Raw genomic sequence first — 18,747 nt, 5'->3', positions numbered from 1 at the left:
TTTTCATTCAAAAGAAGTTGTGAAAAATCTCGACTTTTCTCAAGAAATCTTGTCTTCCCCTCGGAATATTTTTTCAAAACCCACATTAGAAGGAGAAGCATTTGAGTCAGTGCCAGTTTCTTCTCCAAAAATCAAAGAGATTAAAACAATTGATTTTTCAGTTTCACATTGATCCAAAATGGATCTAACATAGACTCTAATTTTAAAAATATTCCTCACAGAGGAAAATGAAAGTCAAAGGATGCTTTTGAAAATAGTCACATTGCATAGATCTCTTCATTTTGAATCTGACGCAATTTGAATGGGCTAAAACGAACTTCGGATGAAGAAGTTATTGTAAAAAGAAGATTGCCCATTATCCTTAGAAAAGGAGGCAATTTCTTATAAAAATGGACTTAAGGGCTCTTAAAGAAAATTGCATCGGAAAAGTTTCAAAGGGAGGACCTAAGCAAAGGCAGAAGGACTCCCCAATAGCGATCTCCGATATATCGCATCAGAGGAAGTCCTTCGTGTGACATTGGAACCCTGGGTACGCCGAATTGCGATGTGCGATAAAGCGATCGACGATGGAGCGATATGGAAGCGGACCCGAAATACTATATTCCGCAGCCAAAAACACTTATCGGATCCGTAAGACATATCGGATCAGAGCTTTGAAGGGATAAAGGCCTGGTAGGAGGACATTGCGATATGTGATATGCGATGCGTTGATAGTGCGATCGGCGATCGAAGATCGGATCGCAACAAGGCAGAGGGGAGAACTATACCATGCGACATGCGATCGAAGCACAGACCCAATAAGGATTATAAACATGATTTCATATTATTTGAAGTCCGGGCTTAAGGCCCATCATGTGTTTTGCGTGCGGTTTCCTGTGTATTTCCGTTATTTGGCTATTTCGGCCAGAGGAAGGCAAAGCGATCAGGTGGCCATGCCTGTTGGTTCCTTTCCATTTGTAAACAGATTCTTGTAATGAAACAGTCGGTCTTCAATGATGGAGGTGACTGTAACTGATGTATTACAAAAAGCATAGGGAGCTCAGTTGACAGGGCGGCAAAAGGTTGCTGAGATTCGCTTGGAGGTTGACCGAACCACTGATAACACAGAGAGGCAGAGTTATGCTCAGGAGAATCGCAGAGAAGCCCAAGAGGCTTAGAGATGCTTGAATGCTAAGTGTAAGCCCAGAGGAGGCAGTCTGCGGAGTCGGGGTGATTTAGAAGCAGAGGGTCGCTCGGAGGTTGAGCGAAACCAGAAGCTCGTGAAAGACGAGAAGCCACTAGAGGTTGGGGCGATGGCAAAGGGGTGATTCCTAGATAGTTTAGTGCAGTAGAGTTGCAGAGAGTAGAAAGTCCAGAGAGTCGTAGATTCACAGAGTGCCACCAAAGGTTGGGAGGACAGCGAAAGAGCCACCAGAGGTTGGAGGCTTGACAAAGAGCAGAGAGCCAGAGCCAAGAGCCGAGATGCAAGAGCCGAGAGCCAAGAGCCGAGAGTCCAGAGCGAGAGAGCCAAACAACCAGGGATAAAGATGGCATTCTAAGCCCATTGGTTCAGTTGTAAACCTATGGAGTTGAGTGTGGAACTTGTAAAAGAATTTAAGCCATAATCCCAAAGAGCCTAGTCGAGTTGACTAGAGCTCACGGAGACATAGCCCAAGAGGTTTGGGTGAACTCCTAATTAAACTTGCTGTCTTATGTGTTTTCTTATTGCTGCATTGCATTTACTGTTATATTTTTAAATATCAGTTTAAGCAAATGAACTCAAGCACTTGAATAGTTAAAGGCAAACAAAGCATACACCTATTTCCAGTTCTTTTAATTCCGCAAATTATCAATCATAAGCATAGATCTTGGAAATTGTTTAAGCTTTGGAGTGGGAGAGGTTCTTGTAACTGACAAAAAGCCTTTAGTGCCCCATTTCAGATCAGGTGGTATCAGAGCATCAAGTTGATTAACCCCACCTTCAAAGACATTGATATCAGAGCTGATTATATCAGAGTAAGTTATACCAGAGCAGGTTGTATCATGAAGAAGTTATACCAGAGCAAGTTGTATCATGAAGATGGTTGTGTCATGATGCAAGTGGTACCAGATCAGAATGCTTGATTGATAAAGCAATCTATATGCTTGTTTGACTTGAAAGGTGTTCAAACAGTAGCAAGGATTTTGCTGTTTGATTGTTTGTAAATTGACTGTTTTTTGAGTTGCAAAGGTTCAGGGAATGCTATTGATAAGCTAAGTCCAGGAGAGGACAAGAAGGAAGAAGGGCTGAAGGCATTCTTCTTATCCCAAAGGTCCTCAAAGCAATCCTTGAAGCACAAGAGGTTTGTGCCCCTGAGAAAGACAATGGTGGGGGTCCAGGTGGACCTGGCAGGTGGCCACCAATATCCACCTGGATCAAAAAGGTTGATTGAATAAGCTCTTTGTTAATCTTGTTTGAAGTTCTTTTGTTCATTTTGATAATGACAACTTCTACAAGTGAGTCCTCAAATTCTTCTTTCTTCACAAGAGTCTTTGATGAAGACAAGAATCAAGACTTGTTCACCATGATGGATATGGTGAGAGAAATGTATGAGGATGGAAGGAAGAGCATCATACTTAGAGAGCAGTTGAATTCCATGAAGGAAGAGAAGCAGTTGCTTTCTGACAAATTGCAGGAAATGGAGAGGCAAATTCATATTGCAAATATGAACTTGAAAAGGATGCATGAGTTGGAGACACAACTCCTTGTTGCCAAAGAAGCCTTGGTCAAGTATCAGCTTGAAGAAGAGGTAAACAATTCATGTTTGTCTTCAAATTCTTCTAAGAATGTTTATGTTGGTTCTTTTGAAAAACATACCAGAGGCATAGGGTCCAAGTTAATGTCCAAGATGGGCTATGAAGGAAAAGTCTTGGGCAAACATGCACAGGGTATTGTTGAGCCAATAATGGTTGAGGAAAGGCCTAAGTATTTGGGTCTTGGCTATGGACAATCTTATGGAGAAAGTTCCAAAGCTGCCATTAAGACAATTGAAACAGTGCCAAGGAGGAGTTTCATTTCAGGTCTTCTACCTCAAGAGTGTAAAGATTGTGTTCATGGGGAATACAATAGCTTGAAACATCATTTTTAGGATGAAGATGTTCACAAGCATACACTTGAACCAGAGAGTTGTGGAAACTCTGAAAGCCTTGAAGAGATTGATGGTGTTCCAAAAGGAGCCACTTCTTCATTCAGTTCACCCCCTCATGAAGGTAAAAGAGGTGAAAGAGAAAGGTATACATTTGGTTCTAATCATATTCCTTTTGATTATGTTAAGCATGATAAATTTCCATATAATCATGGGAAAAGAATTGCATGTTCCTTTTGTGGTTTGGTTAACCATAATGTTTCTAGGCACATGCAGGAAAATTTGGAACGAAAAGAAGAAAGAAGCCAAAGGTCCATTGGACAAGGCAAATCATGTTGTCAAGAGGATGCACATGTGTTGCACTTACTTCCATAAACAAGGACATATTGCTGCAAAATGTTGGACTCTGAATCCAACAATGCTTCCACGAAACTTGAAGAAGGTGGAAAGAGAAAATGGCAGGAATGGAAAGAAAGATTCCATGAATGATGTGTTTCAAGATGATTCACATGTTGCTGTTGATGTGCAGACAAAGGAAGGACCTTTGAAATGGATTGGTAAAAAATTGTTAGAGTTCTTATCCAATTAAAGTTGCATATCTTTTGACGTGAAAATAAATGTATCACATCTATTTGCATTTCTTTGTTAATGGAATGCAAGTTGCAAGGTTTTAGCAAGGAGGTGAATGGAAAACTTGAATAGGAGACTCACTTTATTGCTACAACCTTATATTCATTTCAGCTTCGAAAGTACAATGTGCTTAAGTGAAAGTTGAAAGATGAAATGCATGCATAAGCATGATATGCATGACCACAGGGATGTTGATGATTTCCTTGTATTTGAACATTTATGTGTAATTAACTTGAATGGTTGATTGCCTTGTTTTTAAACATGCATGTAATGTAATATTGACTTGGGAAAAGTTGATTTGGTCTCCAAGATGGAGATGATGATGAAGTGTTTCATATTTGAAAAAGAATTCTAAAGTTCTTTTTCTACATGCTTGACTTGAAGGGTCAATTGCTTTGAAGGCATGTTTTGTTGGCTTGTTATTTAGTCAATCATTTGTATGCAGATGTAAAGACATGGAGGTAATTCACAATATGTGAAATCTGTTTCTTTTGTTGAAGCAAAAGTTTAAGCCATCTAATCGTTGTTTGTAATTCTGTTGTTGTTAACAATTGTTGTTGACAATATGTCAAACGGATACAAATGTAAATTTTTGTGGAGAAGATGTAACTTCACATTGGTTTGAGCCACCTTGGATCAATGATCAAGGCAGAGAAGTTCAAACTAACTTCTGTAACTTTCTCAGCAGGAGTTTTGCAGGAAATCAAGGAGGAAGACAGTTCTTCCCAAGAGGACAAGCACATCCAGGAAGGAAGTGTTCAAAGGCTTTGGTTCAGAGGCACTATGCAAGGCAAGTGTATAGAGGCTGAAAGAAGAGGGTGAGGTACTTTCATTTACTGTTCAGATCAGTGTATCAGTCTTTTGGAGTCAAAAAGCTTTTTAGTGGGAAGGCGTGATCCAAAATGGATCTAACATAGACTCTAAGTCTAAAAATATTCCTCACAGAGGAAAATCAAAGTCAAAGGATGCTACTGAAAATAGTCTCATTGCATAGATCTCTTCAATTTGAATCGGACACAATTTGAATGGGCTAAAACGGACTTCGGATGAAGAAGTTATTTTAAAAGAAGATTGCCCATTATCCTTAGAAAAGGAGGCAATTTCTTATAAAAAAGGACTTAAGGGCTCTTAAAGCAAATTGCATCGGAAAAGTTTCAAAGGGAGGACTTAAGCAAAGACGGAAGGACTCCTCGAAAGCGATCTCCTATATATCGCATCGGAGGAAGGCCTTGTGCGACATCGGAACCCTGGGGAAGCCAAATTGCGATGTGTCGATATTGCGATGTGAGATAAAGCGATCGGCGATGGAGCGATAAAGTGATCGGCGATGGAGAGATATGGAAGCGGACCCGAAATACTATATTCCACAGCAAAAAATCCTTATTGGATCTGTAAGACATATTAGATTGAAGCTTTGAAGGGATAAAGGCCTGGCGGGAGGACATCGCGATATGCGATGCTCCAATAGCGCGATCGGCGATCAGAGATTGAATCGTAACAAGGAAGAGGGGAGTGCTATACCTTGCGACATGCGATTGCGATATGCGATCGAGGCACAGACCCGATAAAGATTATAAACAAGATTTCATATTATTTGAAGTCCGGGCTTAAGGCCCATGATGTGTTTTGCGTGCGTTTTCCTGTGTATTTCTGTTGTTTGGTTATTTTGGCCAGAGGAAGGCAAAGCGATCAGGTGGCCATGTCTGTCGGTTCCTTTCCATTTGTAAACGGATTCTTGTAATGAAACAATCGGTCTTCAATGATGGAGGCGACTGTAACTGATGTATTACAAAAAGCATAGGAAGCTCAATTGACAGGGCGACAAAAGGTTGCTGAGATTCGCTTGGAGGTTGAGCGAACCACTGATAACATAGAGAGGTAGAGTTATGCTCAGGAGAAGCACAGAGAAGCCCAAGAGGCCCAGAGATGCTTGAATGTTGAGTGTAAGCCTAGAAGAGGCAGTGTGCGGAGTCGGGGTGACTTAGAAGTAGAGGGTCGCTTGGAGGTCGAGCGAAACTAGAAGCTCGTGAAAGCCGAGAAGCCACCAGAGGTTGGGTCGATGGCAAAGGGGTGATTTCCCAGAGAGCTGAGCACAACAGAGTTGCAGAGCGCAAAAAGGCCAGAGAGTCGTATATTCGTAGAGTGCCACCAGAGGTTGGGAGGAGCCAAAGAGCCACCAGAGGTTGGAGGCTTGACAAAGAGCCGAGAGCCAGAGTGAGAGCCAAGAGCCGAGAGCCAGAGCCAGAGCCGAGAGCCAAGAGCGAGAGAGCCAAACATCCAGGGATAAAGATGGCATTCTAAGCCCATTGGTTCAGTTGTAAAACTATGGAGTTGAGTGTGGAACTTGTAAAAGAATTTAAGCCATAATCCCAAAGAGCCTAGTCGAGTTGACTAGAGCTCACGGAGACGTAGGCCAGGAGGTTTGGGTGAACTCCTAATTAAACTTGTTGTCTTATGTGTTTGCTTATTGCTGCATTGAATTTAGTGTTATATGTTTAAATATCAGTGTAAGCAAATGAACTCAAGCACTTGAATAGTTAAAGACAAACAAAGCATACACCTATTTCCAGTTCTTTTAATTCCGCAAATTATCAATCCTAAGCATAGATCTTGGAAATTGTTTAAGATTTGGAGTGGGAGAGGTTCTTGTAACTGACAAGAAGCCTTTAGTGCCCCATTTCATATCACATATCAAATTGTTTCTACTTTCAGTCAACCAGTTCCTATTTCTGTTATCCGACTTCAATCATTTGTATTTGAGGCAGGAAGTTCTTTTGTTCCCCTCTCAAATTCAAATATGGCTATTCCAGCTTTTCTTTTGAAAAGAGATGCACCTTTAAATCTTCCTCTGTCAATTAATGTTATGCCCCAAGATTATCTAAAACTATTACCCAGGTTTACAGGGGAAGATGAAATAACAACAAAAAAACATATTGCTTCTTTTTGTGCATTTGCTGAGAATTTAAATGTTGAATATCTGGAGTTTAACTAGTAGTTTTACAAGAATCTAAATCTCGCATTATTGATCTTTTACATCTTCTTATATTCCAGATACTATTGATATTTCCACATTCTTTTGATGGTTCAATTAACTTATGGATTTTCTACCTTACTTGGAACTTACTAGTACTATGACATAATATTTTTTGGGTAATGAATTCTTGGTTAGTAGAATTTTTTGTATGTATCTATATAATATAAGGACATTTGGGATAAAAGATATTAACTTTTGTTGTTGGTATGATTTGTAGACCGCAATGAAAGGATTTTGGTATTATGTAATTACGTATTAGTTTAATAATAATCTTATTTACCAAAAAGAGGATAAATATTTTACTAATAAAAATCCTATGATTGAAATACACACTCGAGGTACATTGGAAAGAATGCTGCAAGGAAAATCTGCTTTAGAGGTTTTGAAAAGAAATTAATCCTCCTCTTGACAAAATGATGGAAGAAATCCAACACTACAACTTCTATACCTTAATTTTATAGCTAATTGAATATGAAAGTAGATTTTTACAACAAAATGATGCAAAAATAAAACATGTCTAAGATTTGAGTGAGACCAAGCCCACACTAGATCTAAGAGAGTTAAGAGTATTTTGGATACCAACATTAGGATATTTCTTGATGTAATTTTTCCTAATTTTGTTAATGGAGCAATGGAATGCATATTGTTTCTTAAAATAGTTGCAAAGGAAGGAGAAGAAGAGGAAAGAAGGACCCCCTCCTCTTTCTCCTTGTCATCTCTTGATTCCTCCTTCCCTAAAAATGGGTTCTTTTTTTTAATGTGATTCAAAAACATTGAGTGGATGCTACATCCATGGGAAAATCTAGGTAAATCAACTTAATGGGATCTACCTATCGTCCAAACTAGAAAGGCCTAACCCCAAGGGCGTAGAGGAGATTAGATCTCGTGACCACCTGATAAGCAAAGTATTTAGCAACAGGAACTCGACCAACTGAGCTATCCTTTGGGGCTTAAAAATGGGTTATTATCTTGTAAATATTCTAGAATTTCCTTGTATGGCATCTCTTGCTCAATGCGAGGAATGTTTTTCTTTCTACACTTGATTTAATGCTAGTTGTTTAAAATGGAGTGTTGGATGAGATATACGACGGGTCTATGAATCCTCATCTTCTTCCCTCAGAGATTACAATGCTCCAAATCTGTTATTGGAGGAGTAACTAGGTGTGACTTAAACTTGATGACATGTTGAGTCATCCTAGACTATTATTTCTTTTGCTTTCTTGAAACTTGTTTGAAGGATCCCTACTCATCTTTTTGAGAGGATGTAGATGGCTTAGGAAGTGGCTGAGATGCTTGAGTTTATGAAGATTTTTATAAAGTTTCCATACTCACGACAAGAATTTCATTTGAAAGGAACTTGCTTATAATCTATGGTTTGGAGACATCTCCAACCCTCCAAATCAACGATGAATCACCTAAGGAAGTCCTTTTGTAAAATTCATTTCTATATAAATTTTGGCACATGTTAAGATATAACCCTTAGGCTTTGTATGAGTAATATAAGGGCCTGCCTTGTCTCAAATATCGTTAAAAATACCATCACCTTAGGAAATAAGGCATAAATGTGGCAATCTAATCCACACAGAGGAAGACGAAATTACCATGTTGGATTTATGATTCTAGAGTCCATTGGCAAAGAAATGTTCAATTGGAGTTGATGACGTAGGGGCTAGGCTGGAAGATTAGATCCTTTTTCGCTCCCTTTTTAAAAAGGGTATTTATTTTTTAAGATACAAAGTACCATTTAGCTCACGATCTTCAAAATTTTAATAAATCCAATCGAGAATAGAATTAGGATTAGGCCAAAGGCTATAAAATTACCAACTAAGCCTCTTTGGTGAAAGGATATTGATGTTCTCTTTTGCCACAGAGGTCCCCTAGTTAAGATTAGTGATTGCTTCTACTATTTCCCAAATCTACATTTTTTAGGACATTTCTAGCGAGTAGAATAAGAAATATTGGATAAAGAAACATGAACTACCTCTATAAGGTTGGAAAGACCACCGATTGAGAGGCAACAACATGAAAATATTTGGAAAAAATGGCTTCTCTAAGCAACAATGGGCTCTTTGAACCCCAAATTCTCGAAAGTGATACAATGATGCAAGGGTTTTAGATTTATTGACAAACAAGGGTTTCCTTATCTTAGATCAAAGATCAAATCAATATAAAAACCTAATAACAACATATTACAACCACACATGAGCGTAATGATCCAAAACCTTCTAAGAAAACCTTTGAATTTGACACATTGGAGCACTATGGGTGTTATCTTAGCTTCTCTGAGTAAAGATAAAGTAATGACTAGGAAACTAAACCTTAGTTTCAGATTTCTATCTCCATTTCTTCTACATAATTTCTTTCATTAAAAATACATTATACAATAACAAGTTAATCATGAATATAGGTTTATTGTTATCAACAAAAAGTTTCTAAAAAAACCAATATAATTTGGCAAGGAGCATTTTAAATTTAAAAGTGATTTGATAAATAAAGTGTTAAACATTTAAAAATTCCTATAAATATCAAATCCAAGATATTCTTGAAAATAATTAAAAACATTATAATAATAAATTCAATAAATTTTAGCATAATAAATTAATTCAATAATTATATATTTTTTCACAAATAAATATATTAGTTTTTTATAAATATAATATAATGTTATTTTATTATTATTAAATCTAAACCTAATATTATTAATGAAAAATTATTATAATTACTAATAATAATAATATTAATGTAATTAGTTATTACTAATAATATTATTATTAAATAAAAATAATATTAATAATGATTTATTAAAATAAAAATAATATTAATAATGATTTATTAAATGTTACTAATAATATTATTAATAGCAAAAATATTAATATAATAATGAATACTTACACAGAATATAATTATTACATTAGCAAAAAAATTAATACTTTATTAATGCAACATAATAATAATAATAATTATTTTCTAAAAATAATATGATTAATAATTAATATTAATAATATTATATAAATATTTATTTTAATATTACTGAAATTTAATTTTAATAATAACAAATAATATTAGTATTAATTATTATTATAAACTTAAAAATAAAATATTATTATAAACTTGATATAAAATTAAATTTTATGTAGATTATAAAAACTATAAACCTAAAATATGTTTATATATTATATGTTATAATATATATCTGTTATATTTGGAAAGTGTTATAACAAATATCTGTTAGAATATATATCTGATAGAAGAGCTGCTTGTACGCTTATTTCGAAAATATGCAGTTTACAAATATATCTGTTATAACACTTTCCAAATATAACAGATATATATTATGACAGATACATATTCTATCTTTAATTATTTTTAATTATAATGGGGTAAAAACTTAACGTCGTTTACTTGTCGCTCCCTCCTCTCCTTCGGTCACTGCTTCGGCAGGTCGCTCCTCTCGACTACCGCGGTGATTGTTTCGGCCGTTTTATGAATTTAAAAGTGGGAATTTAGTAGGGTTAAGTTACCGTGAGAAGAAGAATCCCAAGTGAAGCTTCAAATCTTGGTATGCAATCTTGTTCTTGGGGCCCGAGCCCATTGTTAGCATATTTATCTTTCCATTTTTAAATATTTACCATATTTATCCTTTCATTTTTAAATATTTACCTACTCCGGCTTTTTCCTTGGGTATGTTTTGCTTTTCAGTGCATTGAGAACCAGAGAAAAGCTACAAGGATAAAAGGGAGTTAAACAATTGGGGAGAATTTAATGAGCTGAAATATTACAGCAATCGGATGAGCGCAACAGTGATGGATCTACCCAGTGCTGCTGTCAATGAGGTAAGAGGAAATGAATTTCATATTTATGACTACCAACAGCAGCAGCTAAGGCATACTATAGAATCTTACAGAATTCTTCCAAATAATTGCACTTTCGCTCAGCTTGATGAAACCCTACAGGAAGATATTAAGACGCATTGCAGAAATTACAGGCCTGTTTGCCCATCAGGCAATCATAATCATAAATGCACGTTCAGATACATTGATAACGCATCCATTTCAAAACTATTGCAGCCACGATATGCGTGCAAAACATGCGACCGAACATTTACCCTATTTGGTAGGTCTTATATGGGTGCTGCTAGCAAGAAATCATTGGAAAACCGTGATCAAAAGTGTAGAAGCAAGGGAAAAAAAATCAAGAAGAGCGAGGACTTGGCTGCTGGCCGCTATACTACAAGTGGTCATGACGATGAATTAGCCATAGGGCAGCCACATACACACAAGACAATGAGTACCGGAAATACTAGAGGCCGAGCGTGTTGTGGCAGAAGCCAAAATCAATTATACGCATGTCGATCTCAATGGTCACTGGATGTTCCACTGTCGCCTCTGCAACACCATAATATCTTATCGTCTTGTTCATGTTTTAATTCTGAGTCATTTCTTTCATCTTTATATTTCGTTTCAAATGAAAATTATGGTCAGCATATGTTGCAGCAAGACATGAAGGGTGCCCATGCCAGCTACCCTTCTATATTTAGTGCTGATCTTGTTCAAAGGAGTTACAGACCGTTTGAGTCGGTGAATATAAATGATACTAGGGATGAGATGGGGATAGCACTGAGAAATATAATGACAGAACAAGCCAATAATTACGAGTATTCACCTCGTGATGTCTCTGTGTTTCCCACTTCCCTTACCACAAGTTGTGAAACCTGCAGGGAGAATCCACCAACATATGTACAAACCCAGTTTCAAGGTTGTGTTCCAGAAGGGGAAAATGGGATTGCAGACTTGTGTGCTTCAATCTTCGACTTAGACCAAAGTAAGCTGCTGAATGAAATTCTCCCAAAAACCATGAAGTCAGCATATCAGGACAGCTGCTGTGTCAGCGTAGATGAATTAATTGATATTGATGAGATTATAATTGATTCTCCCCTTCATGCCTTTAACCCCATTAATAACAATTTTGAAGCTCTCCACGATGTTGATTCAGTTTTGTTCAAGAAGCACATCAACGATGAGGGTAAGGGATTTGAACAGGTGGTAGGAGCAAAGAACGCTGATGAGATTGAGATTGTCATTTCTTCAACCATGGACCCCGTCCAAAGTTTATCGGTTGAGAATTTTAAGTATGAAGCTATGATCATGAATTCACATAAAGCTCTCTAGCGGAATTAAATTTCGATGCAGGCATAGATTTTGATGATGTAGAAGAACGGATAGGAATGTGAAAAGAGGCATTCCTATCCATGAGTTAGTTTTTAATGTGAATAAATCATACTATGTATGTTTTGTAATCATAATAAATGTGATTGCGAATAAACGATAATAGGTTAAGGTGTAATAGATACCATCCTCCACGAAGTACAATAGATAAATCAATGCATAAATGATTAAAACCAAAAAAGATTAGCCATAATGTACTCCCGCGAGCTCTTGGATTGGGAATGCAAGCCATGAGTTAGTTTTTAATGTGAATCATACTATGTATGTTCTGTAATTATAATAAATGTGATTGCGAATAAACGATAATAGGTTAAGGTGTAATAGATACCATCCTCCACGAAGCACAATATATATTTAATCAATGTATAAATGATTAAAACAAAAAAAATTAGCCATAATGTGTATTATGCCGTGGTAAGTTTTAAATTATTATTTTCATTTTCATTTTTATTTTATATAGTAGGAGAGATGTGACATAAAAACCTTTTTATTGAGTTTTCTTATATACAAGGAGGTTTATGGAGTAAATATAAAAACAGGTTTTATTTTTTTACCATACCTATAGTTTATTTATATTTTTATTTATTTACCATACATCTAGTAAATATAAAAAGAGGTTTTTATTTATTTACCATATCTCCGATTTATTTATATTTATATTTATTTACCATATCTTTGTTTTGAGTGTTAGTAAATCTTTTTATATTTTAAATTTATATTGTGTTTATACATAATAATAATTAGATTGACTTTTAAATAGGGCCAACATTAAATTAAAAATGTTAAATGTTAAACATTAAACATTACATGTTAAATGTTTACGTTTACATTTACTTGAGATCTAGTCCATAATAATTCGTTTTTAATGTCTCCTATACACACACTTACACATTCTATGCATGTAAAATTTATCTTCGATACACCCTCGATGAATAGTTTATCTCCCATACACACACTCCATGCATATAGAATTTATCTCTCATACACACACTAAATGCATATATAATTTATCTACTATACATACACTCGATGCATATAAAATTTATCTACTATATACACATTCGATGCATATAAAAACTATCTACATTACACACACTCGATATAAAAACTATCTACAGTACACACACTCGATGCATATAAAATTTATCTACTATATACACACTATATCTACTATATACACACTCGATGCATATAAAATTTATTTCCAATACATACTATGCATATAGAATTTATCTATATACACACTCATGCATATAGAATTTATCTCCTTGATACATATAAAATTTATTACTTAACATTATGATACATATAATAAAGAGTATTTATGAAATTTTATTTATATTTTATTACTATATATATATAACTTTATTACTATAAAGTATCTAATTTTTTTTAATCAAATAATTATGCTATACAGTTAGGATTGTTTTGCCATCTTTTACTTTTATCTTTTTAATTTTAATTTTTGAATTTTAATACAATTAAAATTTAATAATATAAAAAATAAAAATAAAATTTATTTTAAATTAATATAAATATAAACAAATATCTAATGAATATTATTCTCAATCCCTAAAACTTGAAACATGATAAAATTTACAAATAACTACTATAATCCATTGAAGTATACTATATATTATCACATAAAAATATAATATAATGATGATGATGATGATGGTTAACGTCCGCTGAGACCAAATAATGATCTATCGGACCTAAAAAGACATTATTTATTTTGATTTAAGATTTTATTCCTATGCTCAAAAAGCTTGGAGAGAAGCCTCCCGAGTTCACTATAATTTTGGCATTGTAAAAGGCTAGGAAGGTCAGTATTGTAATAAAGGTTGTGAAATTGAGATCTAATGTGGTTGTATGCAGGGCACTCTAAGAGGAAGTGGTTTTCATCCTCGATGCTCCTATTCTCACAAATATGGCAGATCCTTTCCATCCATGGTGTTTTAGGAACTGCCCAGCGGCCAGTGTCGCTATGGAGCTCATGAGAATTCGTTCTAATCTTTGCTATATTAATTTTCTTTTTTGAGCTAGTTAGAATAGAGAGATACTTTTGATCTTCAAGGGTGGGGTTGATGACCTTCTTATAATAACTTAATTTTCTTTTAGACGCTAAATCTTTCTCACACCACAATTTTTCTTTGAACTTAGAAGTAACAATATCTTTAATGTTATTTATGTTTTGCAAAGCATCATTCTCATTGATCTCCCAATAGTTTAACGAGGCCCTTGTGTCCTTATGCCATCCTCGGTTAAGCCTCAGGTGATTTTGGCTGGAATTTAAAGCTAGCTTAGGAAGTCTATGATTGTCTATGTTATTGAGCTTGTGCTTGTACATCAGAAACCTGAGCATAGCTAGGCTCTCAATAGAAGAAAGACCTGCTTCTATAAGGAGAATAGGATAGGGTGTATTACTTTTAATTTTCAGGTTATAAGTTATAAAACGCTTCTGGATTTGCTCAATCTTCCTCCATGATTCTCTGGAGATGCTGCAGCCCCAAACTTCACAGCCATATAAGATAACAGGAGTGACTAAAGTTTCAAAGAGGAACTTCTTTTTATCCCACATTACGAGGTTTGCTGTTTTACAATTGTTTTCAAGACCAAAATAAGCTTTCCATCCCCCATTGATCCTTTTCTCAATGCTATGGTTCCAGTTGAGCTTGTGATGGACATCAATTCCTAGGTACTTGTAAGAATACACTTCCTCCAAGTTATTATTGTCATACGTAAAATTAGCGCAAGTGTCCTTCTTAGATTTGATAATCATAACTTTTGTTTTGTCTGTGTTAACAGTCATACCCATGGTAGAGCAGAAATCCTTAAGAAGCTTGAGTTGCTTATCAAGATCAGAAGGGCACCTTGAGTTGCTTATTTTCTTTGCAGCTCTCCAGTGGTCTAAACCTGGATCACTCTGATATCGTCCCAACATTCCCACAACAAATGCAATGTCAGGTCTTGTGCAGACTTGAGCATACATTAGGCTTCCGACAACAGAAGCATATGGAATGTTCTTCATTTGTTCCCTTTCAAAGTCGTTCTTCGGGCATTGGTTCAAATTGAACCTATCACCCTTCACAATGGGAGCTACACTTGGTGAACAATCCTTCATCTGAAATCTCTCTAAAATTTTATTAATATAGGTTTCCTGTGACAGACCCAAGATGCCTCGAAATCTGTCTCTATGGATCTTAATGCCAATGACATAAGATACCTCACCCATATCCTTCATATCAAAATTTTTAGAGAGGAATTGTTTCACCTCATGTAGCAAACCCTTATCATTGGTTGCTAGCAAAAGGTCATCCACATATAAAACAAGAAAACAAATTTTACTCCCACTAACTTTCAGGTATATACATTGATCCATAATGTTTTCTACAAAACCAAAAGAAGAAATTACATTATGGAATTTCAAATACCATTGGCGGGATGCTTGTTTTAAACCATATAATGACTTTTTGAGCTTGCAAACCAATTGTTCACCATCACTAGAGGGGAATCCTTCAGGTTGTTTCATGTAAACCTCCTCCTCTAGATCTCCATTAAGAAAAGCCGTTTTCACATCCATTTGATGCAACTCCAAGTCAAAATGGGCTACTAATGCCATAATAACGCACAAGGAATCTTTCTTAGATACATGAGAAAAAGTCTCCGTGTAGTCGATTCCTTCTTTCTGAGTGAATCCCTTAGCAACAAGTCTTGCCTTGTATCTCTCAATGTTGCCCAATGAGTCTTTCTTTGTCCTAAAGACCCATTTACATCCAATGGCTTTTGCACCATTAGGCAACTCAACAAGATCCCAGACTTCGTTACTCTTTATGGAATTCATCTCTTCCTTCATGACATTGTACCATAGTTTTGATTCTTTGCAACTCATGGCTTGTGAAAAGGAGATCATTTTCGGCTCCAATGTTGTAGTCAGATTCTTGTAGATACACAACATAATCATTAGGAATTGCTGATCTCTTAGGTCTAGTAGACCTTCTTAATGTTGTACCATCATCTTCCTGAGAAGTATGTGGTTCAACTTGTTGTTCAAAGTTATAATATATATCTTTTATATTTGGAAAGTGTTCTAATATATATCTGTTAGAATATATATATGATAGAAGAGCTGCTTGTACGCTTATTTCGAAAATATGCAGTTTACAAATATATCTGTTTATAATATGTATCTGTTATAACACTTTCCAAATATAACAGATATATATATTCTATCTTTAATTATTTTTAATTATAATGGGGTAAAAACTTAACGTCGCTTACTTGTCGCTCCCTCCTCTCCTTCGGTCACTGCTTCGGCAGGTCGCTCCTCTCGACTACCGCGGTGATCGACTACCGCGGTGATCGTTTCGGCCGTGTTATGAATTTAAAAGAGCGACTACCGCGGTGATTGTTTCGGCCGTTTTATGAATTTAAAAGTGGGAATTTAGTAGGGTTAAGTTACCGTGAGAAGAAGAATCCCAAGTGAAGCTTGAAATCTTGGTATGCAATCTTGTTCTTGGCGCCCGAGCCCATTGTTAGCATATTTATCTTTCCATTTTTAAATATTTACCATATTTATCCTTCCATTTTTAAATATTTACCTACTCCGTCTTTTTCCTTGGGTATGTTTTGCTTTTCAGTGCATTGAGAACCAGAGACAAAAGCTACAAGGATAAAAGGGAGTTAAACAATTGGGGAGAATTTAATGAGCTGAAATATTACAGCAATCGGATGAGCGCAACAGTGATGGATCTACCCAGTGCTGCTGTCAATGAGGTAAGAGGAAATGAATTTCATATTTATGACTACCAACAGCAGCAGCTAAGGCATACTATAGAATCTTACAGAATTCTTCCAAATAATTGCACTTTCGCTCAGCTTGATGAAACCCTACAGGAAGATATTAAGACGCATTGCAGAAATTACAGGCCTGTTTGCCCATCAGGCAATCATAATCATAAATGCACGTTCAGATACATTGATAACGCATCCATTTCAAAACTATTGCAGCCACGATATGCGTGCAAAACATGCGACCGAACATTTACCCTATTTGGTAGGTCTTATGTGGGTGCTGCTAGCAAGAAATCATTGGAAAACCGTGATCAAAAGTGTAGAAGCAAGGGAAAAAAAATCAAGAAGAGCGAGGACTTGGCTGCTGGGCGCTATACTACAAGTGGTCATGACGATGAATTAGCCATAGGGCAGCCACATACACACAAGACAATGAGTACCAGAAATATTAGAGGCCGAGCGTGTTGTGGCAGAAGCCAAAATCAATTATATGCATGTCGATCTCAATGGTCACTGGATGTTCCACTGTCGCCTCTGCAACACCATAATATCTTATCGTCTTGTTCATGTTTTAATTCTGAGTCATTTCTTTCATCTTTATATTTCGTTTCAAATGAAAATTATGATCAGCATATGTTGCAGCAAGACATGAAGGGTGCCCATGCCAGCTACCCTTCTATATTTAGTGCTGATCTTGTTCAAAGGAGTTACAGACCGTTTGAGTCGGTGAATATAAATGATACTAGGGATGAGATGGGGATAGCACTGAGAAATATAATGACAGAACAAGCCAATAATTACGAGTATTCACCTCGTGATGTCTTTGTGTTTCCCACTTCCCTTACCACAAGTTGTGAAACCTGCAGGGAGAATCCACCAACATATGTACAAACCCAGTTTCAAGGTTATGTTCCAGAAGGGGAAAATGGGATTGCAGACTTGTGTGCTTCAGTCTTTGACTTGGACCAAAGTAAGCTGCTGAATGAAATTCTCCCAAAAACCATGAAGTCAGCATATCAGGACAGCTGCTGTGTTAGCTTAGGTGAATTAATTGATATTGATGAGATTATAATTGATTCTCCCCTTCATGCCTCTAACCCCATTAATAACAATTTTGAAGCTCTCCACGATGTTGATTCAGATTTGTTCAAGAAGAACATCAACGATGAGGGTAAGGGATTTGAACAGGTGGTAGGAGCAAAGAAAGCTGATGAGATTGAGATTGTCATTTCTTCAACCATGGACCCCGTCCAAAGTTTATCGGTTGAGAATTTTAAGTATGAAGCTATGATCATGAATTCACATAAAGCTCTCTAGCGGATTTAAATTTCGATGCAGGCATAGATTTCGGTGATGTAGAAGTCGAAAATCTGGAAATATCATTTGTTAAGTCGAAAATCTCGAAATATCATTTGTTAAAGTCGAAAATCTGAGAAATTTAGTGTGTAATTAATATATAAAACCATTTTTAAAATTTAATATAATATAATATCAAAAATTTTACTGCTTATTGTAAATAGGTAGATTTTACAATTTGTTACAGTAAATAGGTAAATTGTAAATAGGAAGATTTTACAATTTGTTACACTAAATAGGTAAATGTTAAATAGGTAGATAGGAATCCACGTGATTAAGTAAATTTTTATAATTATTAAATTCAATATAATAAGATAACTCATTAAATTCAATATAATAAGATAACTCATTAAGGTTTCAAAAATGTTCTTAATATTATTGATGTCAGTGTCTTATAGGTAGTGATTAAGTAAATTTTTATAATTATTAAATTCAATATAATAAGATAACTCATTAAATTCAATATAATAAGATAACTCATTAAGGTTTCAAAAATGTTCTTAATATTATTGATGTCAGTGTCTTATAGGTAGATAATTGTTTTCTCCTAAAATTTTCGTTTTTAGATATTATTATGTATAAATAAATGGTAAATAATGAGTTA

General features: G+C 35.5%; 1 protein-coding gene across 4 annotated transcripts in view; it reads left to right on the top strand.

Annotated features, from left to right (window-relative positions):
- LOC149206589 (structural maintenance of chromosomes flexible hinge domain-containing protein GMI1-like) overlaps window positions 1–18,747 on the top strand; it is a 220,269-nt gene that overhangs the window by 35,169 nt on the left and 166,353 nt on the right. For all 4 annotated transcript variants that reach the window (XR_016251933.1, XM_089393746.1, XM_089393747.1 and 1 more), the window contains exon 6: window positions 16,634–16,769. Coding sequence is in view for 3 of the 4 variants with exons in the window: in XM_089393746.1 (XP_089249872.1) it covers window positions 16,634–16,769 (136 nt within the window). In the remaining variant the exon portion in view is untranslated. The remainder of the gene's footprint in view (window positions 1–16,633; window positions 16,770–18,747) is intronic.

Source organism: Pinus tabuliformis, chromosome 1_2 (genome assembly GCF_031772625.1).
Source record: "Pinus tabuliformis cultivar Carrire ecotype Pingquan chromosome 1_2, CPIR1, whole genome shotgun sequence".
NCBI lineage: Eukaryota > Viridiplantae > Streptophyta > Pinopsida > Pinales > Pinaceae > Pinus > Pinus tabuliformis.
Note: the sequence above shows the minus strand (reverse complement) of the source record. Positions and strands in the feature narration are given on the sequence as shown.